This window comes from Oryctolagus cuniculus, chromosome 9 (genome assembly GCF_051225735.1).
Source record: "Oryctolagus cuniculus isolate XC-2025 breed Fujian yellow rabbit chromosome 9, ASM5122573v1, whole genome shotgun sequence".
Classification (NCBI taxonomy): domain Eukaryota; kingdom Metazoa; phylum Chordata; class Mammalia; order Lagomorpha; family Leporidae; genus Oryctolagus; species Oryctolagus cuniculus.
This window is the reverse complement of record NC_142875.1, coordinates 55431473-55451975: the sequence shown is the minus strand read 5'-3', so window position 1 is coordinate 55451975 and position 20503 is coordinate 55431473. Positions and strand designations below refer to the sequence as shown.

General features: G+C 36.5%; 1 protein-coding gene across 7 annotated transcripts in view; it reads left to right on the top strand.

Moving 5' to 3' along the window:
* PCDH17 (protocadherin 17) overlaps positions 1 to 17933 on the top strand; it is a 96700-nt gene extending 78767 nt beyond the window's left edge. For all 7 annotated transcript variants that reach the window (XR_016212864.1, XM_051850016.3, XM_051850015.3 and 4 more), the window contains one exon: positions 13207 to 17933. Coding sequence is in view for 6 of the 7 variants with exons in the window: in XM_051850016.3 (XP_051705976.1) it covers positions 13207 to 13889 (683 nt within the window). In the remaining variant the exon portion in view is untranslated. The remainder of the gene's footprint in view (positions 1 to 13206) is intronic.
* Positions 17934 to 20503: the final 2570 nt, after the last annotated feature.

Genomic DNA, 20503 nt, shown 5'->3' with positions numbered 1-20503 from the left:
TTTTCATAGTTGGGATGACCCAATCATACAGGACAAAAAGGATAAAAAATTATGGTCTTCCAATAAATATACAACATGTTTACAGGTCATTTGAACAAAATAGCTTTAGAGAAGTAATTCTAAGAACGGCTTTTACTTAAAGTGCCAATTATTTTCCCTTTGATTCTTTCTTTCTCCCTTTCTCAAGATAGTTATATACTATCTAGAATAATAATAGCATTAATAGTATTGATATCAGCAGGTTGGTGGTAGGGTGGTGGTTGTTTGAGTAAGATCAAGGCCAAATTTATTTTATTTTGTGTACTTGTATTTTATTCTAAGATTACCTTTCAACTTTAATAGCTCTCTCAAAAATATTATATTTCACAGGAAGTATTTTTGCCAAAAAATATATTCTTAATTATAACTTGTGTATTTTTGTGTGCATGTTCACACTAAGGACATTAAAATTATTTTTAAATTTTGTTTTTAATTTTTTGTCATGTAAGTGATTTTTTTAGGAATAATTTATGGAGAGGTACAGTTTCATATATATCTCTTTTTTTTTTTTATTTTTTGACAGGCAGAGTGGACAGTGAGAGAGAGAGACAGAGAGAAAGGTCTTCCTTTGCCGTTGGTTCACCCTCCAATGGCCGCCGCGGCCGGCGCGCTGCGGCCGGCGCACCGCGCTGATCCGATGGCAGGAGCCAGGAGCCAGGTACTTTTCCTGGTCTCCCATGGGGTGCAGGGCCCAAGCACCTGGGCCATCCTCCACTGCACTCCCTGGCCACAGCAGAGGGCTGGCCTGGAAGAGGGGCAACCGGGACAGAATCCGGCGCCCCGACCGGGACTAGAACCCGGTGTGCCGGCGCCGCTAGGCGGAGGATTAGCCTAGTGAGCCGCGGCGCCGGCCCTCATATATATCTCTTATTCTTTTAAATCTTAAAGTATATTTTTATCCATTCTTCAACAATATTTTATTTTTGAAAATTCTGATTTGGGCAAGGTATTCATCTATTCACGTAGAACCATGTCCACCCAACTTAAGATAAAAATAGAAACTTTAGCTCTACCTCTGAGTAGAATTCTGGGGGGTTAATAAATAGCGTTTGGCTTTTGGAGCCTAGAATGTCATTAAAATGCTAATATATTAATTGGGGAAGGCGCTGTGGTTCACTTGGTTGATCCTCCGCCTGTGGCACCGGCATCCCATGTGGGCGCCGGGTTCTGGTACCGGTTGCTCCTCTTCCAGTTCAGCTCTCTGCTGTGGCCCAAGAGGGCGGTGGAGGATGGCCTGGGTGCTTGGGCCCCGGTACCCCTATGGGAGACCAGGAGGAGGTGCCTGGCTCCTAGCTTCGGATCAGCATAGCTCCTGCCGTGGCGGCCATTTAAGGGGTGAACCAGTGGAGGGAGGCCCTTTCTCTCTGTCTCTCTCACTGTCTGTAATTCTGTCAAATAAATAAATTAAAAAAAAAAAAAGATTTAAAATGCTAATATATTAAAATATTCATTTAAAAAAATCCTTCTTCCGGGACTCCTATATCCTATTGGCAGCAATTAATTACTAAATAATAAGCAGGAGAGGATTAGCTGCTCTGAATTAACTCTGGTCTGTTTTTTGAGAATGCTGAAAAATGACACCTCATTCTGTTTACTTGTTTCTAGCAATCGAAAACAATAAAGTGCTAGAGATAAGATGAACCATGGGATTTAAACTGGTAAATAGATATATATCCCAATAGAAATCAAATAGCAGGCATGAGAGAAAAGCACTAATAAGACTATCTTGTTTGCTTCTTCCAAAGAGTTTGGCTTAATAGGCATGTTTTTTATTGACCTCCCTTACTGGATTACCACTTTACTAGGAAGATGACTTGAATCTTAGATGTATTCATCCATGTCATCAAAAATAGTGTCATTATCAGAGATGGGGTAAGCTTACAGAGGCAATAAAAGCACAAGGAAAACAAACATCCTCTCTAAAGATGACAGATAGTAGCATATTTAAATAGTCTTGGATCTGAAATTCACAGTATTATTTAAGTTGCTAGAATTTTAAATTTGTCCTTGTAAAAACCAAACAGCTTTTACTAACTATTGCATGCCAGAGCATAGGTTTCTCACTGCATATAAATCAGGTTCTCCTGGAAGCTGTATTAACCCTTTCAAGATCAAACATTACAATGATTTTTAAATTATTTCATATATTAATGATAGATGTCAGATTAGGTGTAATATAAAGACATAGTTAACTTAAAACAAAAAGGGGAAACTGGCTCATTTGATGCAATGATGCAGTAGAAGAAAAAGAAAAAAAAAAAAAGCCTAGGAGGGAAAAAAGAAACCTACAGATGCCAAGGTATATTCAGGATATTCACAGTTTTCTATAATTTAAAATTATAAAGAGGTGATTGTAAAAATATAGGCTTTGATTTCAGTAACAGTGTCACTGGTTTAAAAATTGTCTAAGGGGAGGATGTTCTGACCTCCATGTTTGAATGGAATATGCTCATATACCAAACAGGATTTCTTTGTCTTCTAATTTAAAGTGGTAATCTAAATAATAAGAAGTTTGGATTTTTATTTACACATGGTATTTAACAGACAAATATAGTGTTACTTTAAAGAAAGTATATCTCATAGCAGAAGAGAGCCATTTTACACAAACTTGTTTATGCCCTGGGATCACACTGGAAAACAACATTACAGGCTCACAAATGAATGACTCTGAATTGAGAATTTGTAAGGAGTGATTGGCCCTCTTTTGGGTTACCAATAGTATTTAACACCTTTTAAATTACCCTTCTTTTACATCAATCACAGCCTTGTGTCCAATCTGAGAATTCTAGGTAGAGTATGTTCTGTGTATACAAGGAATGGACACCAAAGAGTACAATTTGACCTCTACAGACATCAAGGTCTCAATGAAACAAACAGATTAAAAAGGAACAAGGGTTATGCAGTTGTCCTAGAAATACAATTCAGTGCCGAAATCAGAACATTATCTTTAGCTAAAATAGAAATGCTTATTTGAGAGAAAAATTTCAGGAATTCCCTTTAATAACTTCTTTTCTTGATAAGAAGTATCAACTTTGAAATATCACTGAGATTTAACTTTTACTTTATTTGTTGTCATTCTCTTTGCTTTGTGGGCGTATTTATCATTTCTCTCCTAAACACATAAAAAAGTCCCTGTGATTCTCAGCCTTTCCTCTTGTGGTCTTCTCAAGACCCTTTAATCTTCCAGACATGTCATCATATGCAATATCATGGTTGGTTAATAAGACCAGGAAATCAGAGAAAGAGGAACAAAAGGATAAAAGTAGGTATAGAAAGAAAAAAATATTTTTTCTTTTTTTTGCCTGTCATTTTTTCAACTTTTATTTAATAAATATAAATTTTCAAAGTACAACTTTTGAATTTTTCTAATGCAGCAGAAAAAAAAGCAGGATTATAAAAAGCAATGATATAAAATACCAGTTGAAAACTTTGTTTAGTTTAGGAGAAATAGGATGCGATTCAAGCTGAAAGATATGTTTGGGGCCTATAATGGCCGCATCAATGAATCATGTCAAGTCTTATTGTACCTGTTAGAGATACGCTGATTGGGTCCCAAACTCTAGATATTGTTCTCAGGAATAATAGTCATTTGAATATTCCTTACTCTATGTCTTATCCCAGTTTTTATTTTATGTTTTTTTTTAAGAATTTTATTTATTTATTTGAGAGGTAGAGTTACAGTGAGAGGAAGAGACAGAGAGAAAGGTCTTCCTTCTGTTAGTTCATTCCCCAAATGGCTGCAATGGCCAGAGCCGCACCAATCCAAAGCCAGGAGCTAGGAGCTTCCTCCCTGTCCCCCACGCGGGTGCAGGAGCCCAAGCACCTTGGCCATTTTCTACTGCTTTCTCAGGCCATAGAAGAGAGCTGGGTTGGAAGAGGAGCAGCCAGGTCTCCAACCGACACTCACATGAGATTGCCGGCACTGCAGGCGGAGGATTAACCTACTGTGCCACAGCGCCAGCCCCTATTTTTAATTTGTAAGTGTTGTCCAATACCTTTCTAATCAAACACCCAAATAATCTTCTAAGACATATAAGTTAGTATATTAGAGTCCCATTCCCTGATGTTGTTTATTTACTCAGAAATGTTCCATTCTTCCGGATACTACTAATTTCTCCTATGTTGTTATTTCATTTTTGGAGTCACAGCATCAAGTCTTTGACATCCAGAGCTGTTCTCTGATTCTAATGTGAAATGCACTTCCCTATGTGATGCCTGTTTGTCTTTCTAACCCCTTTACCTGAGTGCCCTCTCCCTACTCTCCATTCTCTTTTGAAATCCTGATAATTTTTTGAATAACCCATCAAGCACTTACCTGTTGCACACTTTCATTACACTATAACCTGCACTTTTCCATGTATTTTTGTTGCTTGACATTCTTGTGACATGGTTCAAAGAGTAATTGCTTATGAATTACTTCTGCAAGGCCCTCAAAACTAGTTTCTTGTTTCCACTCAGAGTTTTAATAAACTCCTTGGTTAACAACTATAAGTTTAAAAACTGGAAAATTCTAAAGGTGGGTAGAGCTAGGTCTATTTACCACTGTCCTCTGACTGATGGAGTGTCTGTCCTACAGCATTCTATTAAAGATGTTTCTTTTTTGTAAATTCCAATGCCTAGGCATAAAGCAGGTAGATATTATGATTTTCTTTTTAGTCATGTGAGTTACTGTGTACAACCTATAAAGTAACTGCTGAATTACACACATGTAATTATCTCATAGAATTAAAGCTGTCTTTACTCTGGTGATATGTTGATTTGTATTGCTTTTCCTTGAGAGGTTCTGTCAGAGTCTTTTTCTCAAAGAAAACACAAACCTTGTTCCGTTGGTATCGTATTGAGCTTTACAGCCAGTTCTCTTCAGGGTACAGGAACGAGACGGCCCCATTTAGCTGTACTTTCACTTCCAAGCATCTGTTGCTGCCCCCAGGTGATGGTTGTGCCTACAGAAAAGGGTTGGGGGACAACTAAATTTTAAATGTTAATCTCAGAGCAATGTGCCATGAGACACAATTATATTTGTGCCATAAATTTCCCATGCATGCTTTAGATTCTTATTGTTTTATATTCCTAGTACTTCCATGTCAAATTTCCTCATACTGTTTTGCATTTTTTCCTTAACATAAATACAATTTCAGTGTGTCTTAAATTTTCTTCAACTCATAGCACTATCTATGTGTTATCAATATAAACGCCAGAAAATTCCATTCTGGTATGTTTTATTCTGTCCAAAGGGTTGCACTTAAAACCATCCCTGAAGGTGTGCAGGTGCATTGAGTAGTAAGTGAGAATGCTCCAAGCAGTTCCAAATACCCAGCTGCGGTTGGATTCACAGGAACATGATATAGGCCAGTGGTTTCTGCTGTCTGAATGCAGCCATGGCAGTATGTTCAGAAGCATTGTGTAATGCAGGTGCACGCTAGAGTATTGGTGCTTCAGAGCTGCCGCGGTTTGATTATTTGATGGTGTTATAATAACTTCCCCTTCAAAAATGTACTGTCTGCCTATCAGAAACAGATAGAAATGCGTTTCACAACCTAAGTAAAAATCTGGAGCCAGATTGGCAGTGCATCTACCCATATATATACACATGTGTTTCATATTATTTTTATTATGTGATCTATGTTTCCAAATTATGATTCTTTACTATATCATTAGGAAATAATTTAAGATTTTGGAGTCCTGTATTAGTTTTTTTTTCCTCACTGTATCATTACCAACATTTGAAACAGCATTCTCATGAAATGACCATATTACAGCAAAATACATACCTTCTCTTACATTAACAAATAAAAAAAAGCAAAAGTATATCTCACATCCACTTATCTGCGTATCAGTTGTGGTACTTGATTAGTAAAACAACATAAATACTTGTGTACCTATAAGTTACATGGGCAGTCCACTGCAGTTGAAGAATGATGTTTTAATTAAATAAAGCTATTGATTCTCTCATGTCATATTTTTCCTTTCCTATGCCTAGTTTTGCTTGCATAAGAAATACAAAGCTTGTTAAGAAAAATAGTGTGAAATAAAACCTGGTCATTATTGTGAACAATTGTGGGAAAAGTCTGAATACAATAAAATTATAATATTAGAATATCTCTTTATTTTAATTCTGATACAGGAAAAAAGAGATTTTGAGACAACTTATCTTTCAAGCAGTATCACTAGAAATAATACTGAAAGTGAAATTTTAACTCCTCTCCTGAGCAGATAGAGTGAACTCGGAAGGTTTATTTTTAACTTATGTACTAGTAAATGGGACATAGACATCATCAGTGGAAATAATGAACACAGATTGTTCAGATGCCGTTTATATGGAATAACTCACCCCATCATCATAGCTAGTGTAATGCTTTCTAGGATGGTAAACAAAAGTAAATAAGTAGTCATCATCATAGCCTCAAAAAGAAAGAACTGCTTATGTCAGAGACATGTCACGTCACAAGATGTCATTGTAAATTATGCCAACCTACTAAGAGAAAAATCCATGTTATTAGAGCTTGGTTGCCCTGTATTCTGACAGGATTTCTATTTCAGTGTTGATATTCTTGATAATATTAGAGTGTATCTGGATAAACTGTAATTTGTGTTCATAGAGATGTATGTGCATGTGCATGTGTTTAATTATGTGTGTGCTGATGAAACAAAAGACAGTAATTGTAAACTGTTGTTACGCCACTAAAACCTCTCAGTAGAAAACCATTGCACATGAACTGACACTCAAAGGTCTTGGCTTGCATGGCATGCAGGTAAATAGAGACTCTATGAGGGGCACTTGGTTTAAATCCTGTAGAATTAATCTACAGAGCACTAGTTCCACCCATAAACAGAAATGGGTGCCTGCTCTCTACATTTTTAGATAGCTAATTAAGTGTTATGAATGCTTATGGTGGTGAAAGAAGGTAAATTAGAAATTTAAAAAATGGAAACAAATTAAAAAATAGGCCTCCTTCTACAGAGTTGTCTGCTTGGAAACAACAGTAATTTTAAGATGCTCTTGAAATAGTATCAAGCGCCACAGTAACAGAAGAGCACTATTCCTGCTTAAAGCTGTTTACAAAAGAGAAATAAAAAACATTTTGTTGACAGTCACAAAGCATAGAAAACTCTTCTATCCTTCTTTTGTTGCCACAGAACTTTAGAACTTCTTCACTGATGCCATAGGTTTTGGAACTTTCATGATAAAGACATGTGCTTCAGCCAGCGCCGAGGCTCACTAGGCTAATCCTCTGCTTTGCGGCGCCGGTACACCGGGTTCTAGTCCCGGTCGGGGCGCCGGATTCTGTCCCGGTTGCCCCTCTTCCAGGCCAGCTCTCTGCTATGGCCCAGGAGTGCAGTGGAGGATGGCCCAAGTGCTTGGGCCCTACACCCCACGGGAGACCAGGAGAAGCACCTGGCTCCTGCCTTCGGATAGGCGCGGTGCATCGGCGGCAGCGCGCCGGCCGCTGTGGCCATTGGGGGGTGAACCAACGGCAAAGGAAGACCTTTCTCTCTGTCTCTCTCTCTCACTGTCCACTCTGCCTGTCAAGAAAAAAAAAAAAAAAAAAAGACATGTGCTTATTCACTGTTAAAAAGTAAGCCAGAAACTATATGCATGTTTTCAGGTGTACAAATGTGTGAGCCCTGAAGGAACAGGTTTAGTTTGAAACTACAGGAAGGAAATCTTTTTGTGCTCTCAAACATTTGCCTAAGTGGTTACAAATTAGTTGCCATAAATTTCTCTTTGGGTGGTGTTTATAATGTTTGGAAGCCAGAGAAAGTAAGTTTAAACCTCTCATTTGTGATAAATTCCTGCCCGGGAGCAAGATAAAATAGAATAAAGAGGTAGATGCTATAAAAATTGTTTGGCTGGCTCTTTAAAGTATGCCCTTTTCCATTGACACCACAGAATCAAAACACACAAGGGGTTTCCCTGTAATTTTCCAAGATACATATACTCAATAGAAGTCTAATTTTTGTTAATTCTTGCTGATTTAAGTAGTGTTTTGGCTTTGAGTTTTAATCTTTCACATGGTATTTTTTTAACACCTCTCACTGATCATTGAGATACCTGTGTACACTTAATTTTTCAGGGAAATTATTAAATTAAAATCATATTGTACAAATTTAATTATGGTCAACTTTGTTAAAATCCAATAATTTAAGTGTAGATAATTTTGTGTTTTATCTAAGGACATTTTTAGTTACCTAGATATAACTTTAGAATAGTTCCATGGTGATATAATTCTTTTGACAGTATATTTTGGCACAAATGATATGTTTTCTGATATCAAAAAGGTTGTTGTTAAATTTCTTATTCTAAGTTAAACAGGGAGAGGAGATAGAAATTTCAGATACATCAGCAATTGTGGATTTGCATATTACAAGTGTCTTTATGTCCAAATCAATTTTAATTACATAAAATTCTAAAATCAGATGTAAAGTTGTTGATCTAATCACAGATTTCACATCCATAATTGTAGGAAAAGATTAAAATGTTATCTATTGATACTTTTAGGTGTAAAATTGTACAATATATTTGCACATATATGTATATGTGTTTTTTTATTTACTTATTTTTCATCTTATTTGAAAGGCAGAGTGAGAGACAGAGATCTTCCTTTTTTTTTTATTTTATTTTTTTGACAGGCAGAGTGGACAGTGAGAGAGAGAGAAAAGTCTTCCTTTTTTCCATTGGTTCAACCTCCAATGGCTGCTGTGGCCAGCGTACAGCACTGATCCGAAGCCAGGAGCCAGGTGCTTCTCCTGGTCTCCCATGTGGGTGCAGGGCCCAAGCACTTGGGCCATCCTCCACTGCACTCCCAGGCCATAGCAGAGAGCTGGCCTGGAAGAGGAGCAACCGGGACAGAATCCGGAGCCCCGACTGGAACTAGAACCCGGAGTGCCAGCGCCGCAGGTGGAGGATTAGCCTATTGAGCCTCAGCACTGGCCCAGAGATCTTGCATTTGCTAGTTGCCTCCCTACATGCCCACAGCAACCAAGATTGTTGAAGCCAGGAATCCAGAACTCAATCTGTATATTCAATGTAGAGAGCATAAAAATACAATTTTTTTGAATTAATAAAATATTGTCTTTTACTATATGGAATTCCTTATATTGCATATAGCATTTTCCCTTTAATTCACCTGTATTTCTCTTATGGCAAGCACTAACAGTCAATGTTATGGAATTCATAGACTGTGAATTTAAGATTTTGGAGAGGCAATATCTTGGGAAAAGCTTAATTTTATGTCACACATACAAAAAACCCTGTACGTGTATGTGTCTGTGTGTGTGTATGTGTGTGTGTGGGTGTATGACTTATGTTGCTGCTGATCTGCAAGTACGATAGTCATTTGAATTACCTTATACCTTTAGTAAAAATATTGTATATATTAAGATGCAAAATTAAACTAACTATGGTTACTGAATTTAAATATTTCCCTTTGGGAGCATTTATAATAATCAATGTAGCTATAGGAGCGAGGAAAATGATCATTAATACTAAACAAGTGTTTAAAGTTACTTGATTGCCACATGATACTTCAGGTAATTATACATTTAAAAGATTAGACACTCTAAATCTTTCCCCATAGGCAGAACTGCCCAGAGTTACATCTATGGGGCTTCAGATTGTTTTTTGTTTGCAATATAAACATATGTGTTTCTCAGTTTCTCTCACTTGCATACCATTTGAATTGTGCCTTCTTTCTTGGTAAGGAGTGAATTTTGTGAAAGGATGATATTGTTCTATTGAGGAAAGGATGAAAATAAAACCATAAAGGAAAAAAAATAGTGAATACTGAATCAATTATTTTGTTTTAATTTCTTTTATCCAGGTTCTCTGAACTTGTTTTATGACACAATTATCTAATGTATGCAAATAGTCACTATCAAGACCATTTGTTTCTTTTTTCATTTTTCTTAAAGATTTATTTACTTATTTGGAAGGCAGAGTAAAGGGTAGGGGGAGGGACAGAGCGAGAGGGAGAGGGAGAGACAGAGGGAGAGGGAGGGGGAAAGAAGGAGAGGGAGGGAGGGAAAAGATCTTCCATCTACTAGTTCACTTCTCAAATGCCCTCGATGGCTGGAGCTGGTCCAGTCCAAAACCAGAAGCCAGGAGCTTCTTCTGGGTCTCCCACATGGGTGCAAGGGCCCAAACATTTGGGCCATCTTCTGCTGCTTTCCCAGGCGATTTAGTAGGGAGCTGGATCAGAAGTAGAGCAGCTGGGGCTCCAACCGGTGCCCATATGGGGGGGTCGCAGGCACCATAGGCAGCGGCTTTACCTGCTATGCCACAGTGCTGGCCCCACTTTTTTCATGTCTATAGGTTACAATCAAATATCCATTCTTGGATTCATTCTCCCTGAACACTGATTATCTACTTTAAAAACTGTGGGTGTTTGAGAAAATACTTTACACTATTATTTATTATGCTCAATTACCTTATTAAAAGGATTCTAAAAACTATAATAGAAGGTATGGGTAGCAGAGATACTCCCAGGGCAACTCATCTAGTCTTAAATTCTAGCTTCTGTGGCAGCCTGCTTGCCCCATTCCCTTTTCCGCTTACTTCATCTCCCATAAACTCTTCCTGTTCTCTATCCCTTCCACTTCCCTCCCTTCTTCCTTCTCTCCCTTGTCCCCCTCAATCCCTCAGTGTCTTTCTCCCTCTATCCTCTTCTCCCTCTTCACTGCTCTTGTCTTCTTTCTACCATATTCATTTTGTCTGACTTTTTCTGTTTGCCTAGTCACTCATTACATTACCTGCACCTACCTATGCATCTATTTATGTTTCTTTACAAATGATTCTACTCTCCATAAATTCTCACTTGACCCTTCGCAGTTCCAGTTCACTTTGTGCTCATAGTTTCTGCTGTTTGTACAAAAGGGTCCATTCGATTTTCTTCACTGTCTGTGAACTGCTGCTGTCAAAATTACAGTCTAATCACAAGGTGAACAGCTTATAATGTATCATAATCAATACTCAAAATTTGCTTCCTGGGATGTGACATAAAGGAGTCAAGTAAAAAGCTGCAGATTTTCAGCAATGAAGTGCAAACAATCATTTTATGTTGGTGGTTTCAAATTCAAGGTCGATTCTTACTTTCATACATCTGCATTATTCTGTCTCTCTTGCTTCTTAAATTCATATTGAATTCATTCACCACTGGCTATCCAAGTAACTGAAATGGAAGGCCAGTCAATATTAGAATATAAAAGGGTGTTAGCATATTTCAAAGACAGCATATTGGTTCTAAATGAATTTAAGAAAAAAATCATGGCTGTAAAAGATATTAAATTTATTATCCAGTGAAACGGATTTTAAAGTTTTCTACTGTCTTTTTGAATGATTAAATTGGTCGGATGAAATGATATCATTGCTTCCAGTGCTTACTGACAAATATAGATCGAGGTGATATTTATAATTCCCATGGAATGTAGATTAAAAAAAACAGGTATCTGATATTGAAGTTTTCTGACATCTTTTTGCTTCTTTGATCTCAGCTGTAATATGAATATATTTAAAAGACTTCTTAGAAAATGTTATATGCCTCTCCACTTCTGCTGCTGTTGGTGTCATATAATAATGTTTCAAATCATATATATATTATTTGTGTCTGTTCAGATTCAGACTGTTTTTCAACATTCACGCCAGTATTGTATAACACACTCAATAATGATTTTTATTTACTCATAGGAATATATTTCTTTTAAAAGTGACAAAATTAATGTAGAGATAAGTTATCATTTAAACTAAATATATTTTTAACACTTTACAAGTGTGAATGACACATAGTGTGAAACACTATAGCATTTTTTGATGTTAAGACACTGCTTTGATTCCTTCCCAAAAAAATTCCTAAGAAAATATTCAATTCTAAAACCTTTTGAGATAAAACAGTTGTGAGTTTTTTGATAAGGAATTATATTTATGTGTTTTAAATTAACATTTCATTTGTGACTGAGAAGTAATTGCGTAAAGTTATCCGTGCTCCTAAATTCGCTACCTTCTGCTGTAAGTAAATTTTATGTGGACTTTTTTTTCCTTGCACAGGATACTATGAAGTTGTAAGGATCATCTAGTATCAACTAAAGGCAATCCCAAGGGATCCTAAATAGATAGGGAATTCTATTCCTATCAGACAGTGGTAATTTGTAAATATCCTCTCCTGAAAGAGAAAGTCCCAGATTTTAAAGTGATCACTAAATGTAACGGAACAGCCACGCAGAGGAAAGAGGCAACTGGGAAGATTTCATCTGAAGTCATGTTTTAAAATGTTGGGGTCAATGAAATATGAAGCTGTTGTTGGGATGAAGGCATTTTTTTTTTTTTTTTTGCATTTCCTTGTAAGCATCTTTGCGATAAGGACCACTGAAGAAGTCTTTACCTAGATTCTCTAAATGTCTGTTGGTAAAGGAGAAAAGTAAAAGTTGATACTGAAAGCATTATTATTTAAAACAGGAAATTGTGATTTGTCTTTAATTCTCAACTATACCATTTGAGTAAGTCCATTTTCACCTGCTCACACCAAAAACAAAAGCTAAAGTGAAGAAAACTGATTACATGACCCATATGCACAGCTAATAAAATCATAGTGTGCACTTTTTGACAAGCTTATTCATAATATATTTTGATGAAAAATTCCATTTGCCATTCTCAGTAGGAAAACCTGGCTTTTAAAGGAAACCCTTTATTTCATGATTGTCTCCAAAATAACAATTAGAAACAAAATAGCAATAGAACAGTTTAGGGCTTGTTATGGAAGTTTGCATTCCAGTTTTTGCCTTGTTATTTGATCTGGAAAAAATAATCCTGATAATCCTTTTGAAGTGCCCTGTTTCTAGGATGAGTTATAGAGAACAAAGACTGACTGATATCCCCAGGAGCGCAGACTACAGTGATGCTCTATTCTACTGAGAATGATTCTCCAGTGGCCGCTTTTTGCTTCTTCCCAGGCTATGGGAATTCGTTAATATCTAGAGAATAGACTTAAATAAAACTATTGTCTCAACCAGCAGGTTTATGCAACCATCCTGAAATGTTTTAATTATTGTTTTCTTTTCCTTTTTAATTAAGAGAGCAGAGGTCAAACAAGCCCACTGAGAGCTGATCACAGCCTCTGTAGAAATTTAAAGGAAACTCTAATGATTGGATTTGCTCTTTTCTCTTTTGTTTTGCAGAACCGGAAGAGTGTGTTAATTGCACAGACGAATGCCGAGTGCTTGGTCATTCTGACAGGTGTTGGATGCCACAGTTCCCTGCGGCCAACCAGGCTGAAAATGCAGATTACCGCACAAATCTCTTTGTACCCACAGTTGAAGCTAATGTTGAGACTGAGACTTACGAAACTGTGAATCCCACTGGGAAAAAGACTTTTTGTACATTTGGAAAAGACAAGCGAGAGCACACTATTCTCATTGCCAATGTTAAACCTTATTTAAAAGCCAAACGTGCCCTGAGCCCTCTCCTCCAAGAGGTCCCCTCAGCATCAAGCAGCCCCACCAAGGCATGCATTGAGCCTTGCACCTCAACGAAAGGCTCCCTGGATGGCTGCGAAGCAAAACCAGGAGCCCTGGCCGAAGCAAGCAGCCAGTACTTGCCCACTGACAGTCAGTATCTGTCTCCCAGTAAGCAACCAAGAGACCCTCCCTTCATGGCTTCTGATCAGATGGCAAGGGTCTTCGCGGATGTGCATTCCCGAGCCAGCCGGGATTCCAGCGAGATGGGCGCTGTTCTCGAGCAGTTGGACCATCCCAACAGGGATCTGGGCAGAGAGTCGGTGGATGCAGAGGAAGTTGTGAGAGAAATTGATAAGCTTTTGCAAGACTGCCGGGGAAATGACCCTGTGGCTGTGAGAAAGTGAAAAAAAAAAAAAAAAAAAAAAAGGCATTGGCATTTTCTTGTCTCTTCTGTTTAAAAATGATCCCTCCTGGTGACAGCCCATTTTACAGGGATTGAAGAAAGACCAATGCTGCTCTAAGGCTTTTAGTGAACATCTGAAGTGCCCACAAGTATGTTCTTTTCACTGCTGTTTCTTTTTCAGAGATAACAATGGTTTTGTTTTGACCAAACTTATAATAGGACAGAATTAATGATGCTTAAAGAGAGAAGAGGAAAAAAAAAAGAGAGAGAAAGAACAAGGAGAGAACAAGAAGAATGAGGAGGCGAGTCACCTTTTGACAATCTGTTAGGAAGGTATGCAGTGTGAGAATCGAAGTATTTCTGATCACTCTTAAGACTGTCCTCCGTGATTTATGCTGACTTAACTGTTTACCTATAAACCCCATACAAAGCAGGGTCCGAATTTGTGATCTGTGGTGGTGGATTTCTAGTAGTCATCACAGGCTTCTACTGAAAGTCCTGAAAAGACCTTGCCGTAGTCCAAGCTACACCAAACATTAACACATATTTGTGGTAAACATTTCTGTATAAAGTTACCTGCCACACATATAAACACAAAGAACATTCCATATCATTAGTCAAAAACAAAAACGAACAAAAAAATTGGTCATTTGTAAGACGCCTCATGCCGTATAAAAGTTAAATGTAAAAAGATATAGTCCATTTTGTCCTGCACACATGTAGACTAATTCACTTCATTGAAAGAGAAGACAATTTAAAGATTTAAGATGCCTATATAGCATTTTAGTGTCCAACAAAGGTATAAATAATGATGAGATGTCTTAAATTTGACACAGAAAATTCTGAAAAATAGTTACCATTGAGTGGTTTAATATGATTAATGCATTTTATTCATTTGTGGACACTAAAATAGCTCAGGAAAGTAAAAATGTCTTAGACATACACAAATCACATAACCATTTAAATGTGCAAATGTAAGAAGATTCAATGTGTTTACATCAAATGACATATTTTTATTGATTTATTGCAGATTCCGTGCATATGAGCCAAATTGTTGAGTGTATAAGAGCTATATTGTGTATTTTATTAAATTAATATATAGTTGTGTTGCAAAAATATTTGGGCTTATATTGTAAATGGCAAGTGTTGCCTCGGTAGCTGTCGAACTCTATGAGTTTTGTTTTTTCCTGCTTCCTTTTCCCCATGGAGTGTGGGAAGCAGTGCCTCAGAGCAAAGTCTCTTGTTTAATGTATAGTCTACCAAGTACTACAGTACATAATCTGTTCAAAATGTGTTTGAGTGAGCTGATGGAGCTAACTGAAAGGTTAAAAAAAAAATACATCCATCAGTCATGGTTATGTGCAAGTCCTTGTAGAAGCTTTTATTAAAGTCATGCTAAATCACATGAATTACATTTGTACCAATACCTGAAACTTCTTCATGCTTCTTGTTTTTTTCAATAACATACAGTTTCTGCCTATGTAGATATCATACCATTGCTTGGTTCTCAAAAGTATCTTAAGTGGTTCAAATGTGTGCTCTCATTCTTTCAAAAACATGAAAATGCTTTAATGCATGTATGGTACCAGCACTAGTTATTTGCATTGTGTGGTGTTTTTCAAGAGGTCTGGGTCTTAACAAAATGTTTTTTCCTTTATCACAGCGCTCCTCTGGCTCTTTTTATTGGTGTCCTTTGAGAACAATACACCTTCTATTTCCTTCATTTGCTTACACCTTGTCTTGTGACATTTAGCACATTTCAAACCTACTTCCATATGAGGCTAAGAAACCTCAAATTTCAGGAATTGGGAAAAATAAAATTAGCACTTGCAGAAGTAGTAGCAGATGGGAAAATGCCTTGATTGACATTTTCCTTCAGCATTTAAAAGTTTTGGCATTTTACAGCTTCATGGCAAACAGTTTCGAGCCCATACCTTAGAAAATGTGGTGCTGAGTTAAATAAAGGCTGTTTGTGCACTGGAGCAGGAAAATGCATTATTTGCAAACTGGTGGAGAATTCTGTGCCTTCTTTTCTGGCCACCAAGCCAGTGTAGAAACAGCATAAATGTCATAAAAACCTTATATTAAAAACAAAAACAAAAGCAAAAACAAACACTGAATCAAATTAAGTTTTGTAATTTTAAACCTCAAAAAATTCTACTGAAAATATTTCCGTCAAATGCTGTCAAGATTTTAGACTGTACCTCGTTTGCAAAATTGCTTTGAGAGGGAAGAGTGGACAACTCCCATCAGCCTTATTCTCTTGAGAACTGTATTTGGTTCCTAGTTACAGCCTTTCCAAAGCTCTACTCTTGGTTTTTACTATTCGTAAATGTTTAAATTAGAAAAGAAGGGATCTTGTACATGTGAAACCTAATTGACTCTCTATATTTTGGACAATTTATGTATCTGAAATGTGTTGTCTCTGTTACATGATGTTATTTTTGCCAGGAGACTACAGGTTGATTTAGCTTGATAGCTGAAATCTGATGGAAAACTGATTTCCATTTAGTTGTACCAAGTGTTGCCTCTCTCTTACTAGACAGATAACCACTCAGTAAAATCTAAAGAGGTATGTACACGAAATCAAGAAAGAGAGTAGAGTTTATTGTTAAAGCATTCTTAACTCCGAGTGACTAGTTGTTCAATCTACTGTATGTGTCTGAAGACATTGAAACAACCTAAGAGTTCAAGAATTGGTTGTGCCAAGGTGTGAGGGATTTATCTTTAGGCTCTCTGTCACCAGTGATTTACTAGTGTTAGCTGTTTAACACATTATCTGTATTTAGTAGTGATTATTTATTTACAAGTTGGTGATAATTCAGCAGTCAGGACTCTAAGCCTTTATAGTTGAGTTGGAATCTCGCTTTTTATTCATTTGGCTGGCAACTGCCTTTATCACAGACCTCTGGTGCTTGGCTTCCAAGGAAGCCTATGAGATGCCAAAATCACACCTTTAGGGAGCACCTTCCTCTAATGGGTGACTCATGATCAAATGGTGAGATTTGAAGGGGTTTCAGCATAATTTAGAATGTGAAAAAAACTCAATTCACATCTTCTAAAAAATACTAACCCCTCTGGGAAAAAAAATCCCAATACATTCAAAGGGAATAATTTGATACTACTTTGTCTTTTAGGTCCTTATATAACTGAAGACAAGCACAGAAAATAATCAGTTTCTGGTAATTTTAGTAAGAAATCTGAAGTTCTAAGAATTGCTTGCTGATGAACTAAAAATGAAAAAAGAATCATTAACAAAATCTTTTCATTAAACATTGGTGATGAAAAAGCTTTTTAATCAAAGTTAAAAGTAGTGAGAATCAGTGTTAGTTATATCTATACCAAAGTAAACATTAAAGAGACATATCATGCGATTTCAATTAATGCTTTCATGTTGTTACTTAACCTGACATCCTTATCCTTATTGCAGGCAATGTACAAAAATTGGCCCACTTCTCCATAAATTAAACGAATTTCTAGTTGGAAAATTGACTTGTTTTCTTTTCCAAAATTAGCTGAGATCTTGTAAAACATAATTTCCCTCTAAAGGATCTAGACATAACTCAATTTAAAAATGGCATCCTAAAAGCAAGTCAAGTAGTAATAGAGCAGTATGCTTTATTAGAACCAGGTTAAAAGCTGTATGCTGTCTAACGGAGAAGTTGTTGAAGTCAATAAATAGACTGAGGTCTGGCATAGGATATGCCCACTCGTTATTGGCTAATTATATTCTTTTGACAACAGACAGCATTGATTCGAATGGGAGTTTTGGCTATCAAGATGTGTTGATTGGAAATATAACTGAATGAAACCTGCTTATAGTCTGACATTCCTGGCCCCAGTGTTTTGCAGGTTAGCTATTCCCATGTACCAGCCCCATCGCTCCATAATGTTCCTAGCTGCACCAAGTGATTGGTGAACAAGGACAACAACAACAAAAGCAGCATACATTGTATGGATTTATCTCAACGCTATTGTTTAATGGCTGTGTTTAATGTGACCTATCTGGAAAATGAGGACTCCGAATAAAAAGCTATTACTAATAGTGGCGTTGCCTTCCCTTGAATTCATTAATATGAAAGTGATGTGTTACACACTACATACCACAGGGACACCGGTCATGATTATTTTGGAAAAGCAAATGTGGCATCATAACCATTTTTGCTAATTATCTGTTTTCTAGTAAAGTAAGATTTTAAAAAATTGCTTAACAAAGATGCCACTAGTTTCTCAATACAAGTAGATTAGCAGTCTTTCTGATGGCTTAGATACGTTGGCCAGTCAGATAACTGCCAGGCATTATAGCCTAATGATATTTGTGCCTTTTAATATTCACAACTGGTGGAAAGATAATTTGATATAAGATGCCAAAAAATTTCAAAAATATTCAATTTTTAATCCCTTTCATAATTTTACATATGAGATGGAAGCACATATTTGTAAGTGATATTTTAAAGTAAACACATGTTTACCAGGGCAATTTAAAATACTGACTCTTTCTATACATTTGTCAAGAATCTATTGAATTTTTAAAGTATTTACCAAATTTTAAAATGTGCTTACCAAAACAAAGCCTGGTCTTTAAGTTATGATGTGGTGGGAGAAATGACTAGGTAAGTTCTAACACTTGTACACATTTCTTTTTATAAATTGGATTTGGCTGTTTGTATGTTTCCTCATTTAATCCACTCATTTCATATTTCTGTTATCTCACTTGCCATGGTCGCATCTTCTAAATTGCAAACCAACACAGTATCCTGTCTGTTTGAACTGTTTTTAATTTAAGTTTCTTCTGACAGCATAACATATATCAAAAATAGTGCATTGCTTTTCCAAATTGAGAAGACCTTTGTGGGTTCAACTTATCAGTATAGACTAAAAACACTATTCATGTGTTCATTTATTGTTGCCTTTTTTTTTCATTCAGCAATATTGAGGTGGCAGGTGCTATATTGAGATCCTGAGATACAAAGAAAACTAAGATTTACATGTTGCCCTCAAAAAAACTTATAACTTATGCTTTGGTGATATATAATAACAAAGGATTGATCTTGTTTTATCTTGACATCACTATCTTTTCATAATGAGATAATTTCACTTTGAAGGATAACAAAAAACATATGCCTACCATACCATTTGATGCTTCAGGTGTGAGTGTAGACTAAGCTGTGAAGTGAATCATCTGAAACATCTAACCAGGATTAAAGGAGCATTGAGAAATTCAGATGAACAACTCTATCTGGCCATGCTACAATTAGAAGGAAATTATAAATGGAACATATATCACAGGCAAAATAGGTCAACCAATTAATGGATCATTTTCAAACTGTTATCTGCATTTGTAGATCGCTACACACGTTTCACCAAGGTAACACAACATTTAATACTCATTTTAGACACTAATCATGGTAAACAATCTGTTCTATATTAGCAATTAATTTCTCAGTATTCTTAAAAGCAGGTAAAGCTTAATTTCATGTTTCTTTTTAAAATATCAGAAGGAGATACCAACAGATGACATTTTTATCAGACTATTTTAAATAGCAATAACTATCTTATATGCAAGGATTAATTAAGGGAGGGAAGATACTAGTGAGCTTTTACGAATTATATATCACAAAATTTGACTTATAGCTATTCCTTCAGAATAAGATGTTCTATTTTATGACTTAAAAATGAAACATTCACTTTGAGATAAATGATTTGTTATTTAGTCTACTCCTCTTTTCTTAAACCCATCAAATTATTTATAACATTCTAGTAAATTCAATTCTGTTAATAATATATTTAAAAATCTAGTTCTATGAAGTTGCATAACTCAGCCAAATCATTTCACAATTTTTTTAAATATTGCAAGAGAAAGAATCAAATTTTATAACTTTTATATAGATTATTATTATTTTTGTTTTAAAAAAAATGGTATTGCACACATATGATATTAAGGCTTGCTTTCCTAAGGATTTATAGAGTCATTCTAGCCAACTAGCAGAATAATTTCATATACCTACATTTTTAAAAAGATTTATTTATTTATGTGACAGGCAGAATGACAAAGAGAGACAGAGGGACACATACACACACCCACAGAGAGAGAAAGAGAGGGAAACAGAGATATTTTCTACCCACTGGTTCACTTCCCAAATGGCCGCAAAGACCAAAACTGGGTCAGGCCGAAGCCGAGAGCTGGAGTCCCACGGGAGTGGCAGGGAGCCATCACCGGCTGCCTTCTCAGGAACACTGGCAGGAAACTGGATTGGAAACAGGGCAGCGGGAACTCAAACCAGCACTGTGATACAGGAGGCCTGCTCACAAGTGGTGGTTTAATCTGCAGCACAACAGTGGCAGCTCCTCACAGACCTAATCAGCACTGATAAATGCTGGCTGTAGCAGCTGTTCCACTGACAGGGAACTTTCACAGATTTGCAAGGAATTACAGAATTAAGGATTAAGTTCAAGAAGGTAGTTAGACTTTGTGAAGGACAAGTAGGTAAGAAGCCTGGCACACAGACTGAAAACTAAAAACTGCTTGTTCTAGATTTTGTGAATTCTGCGATCATGCCATTTGACATTTATCTCTCTAGTATTTGTAACTTATTACATGAAGGCATTTTAAAG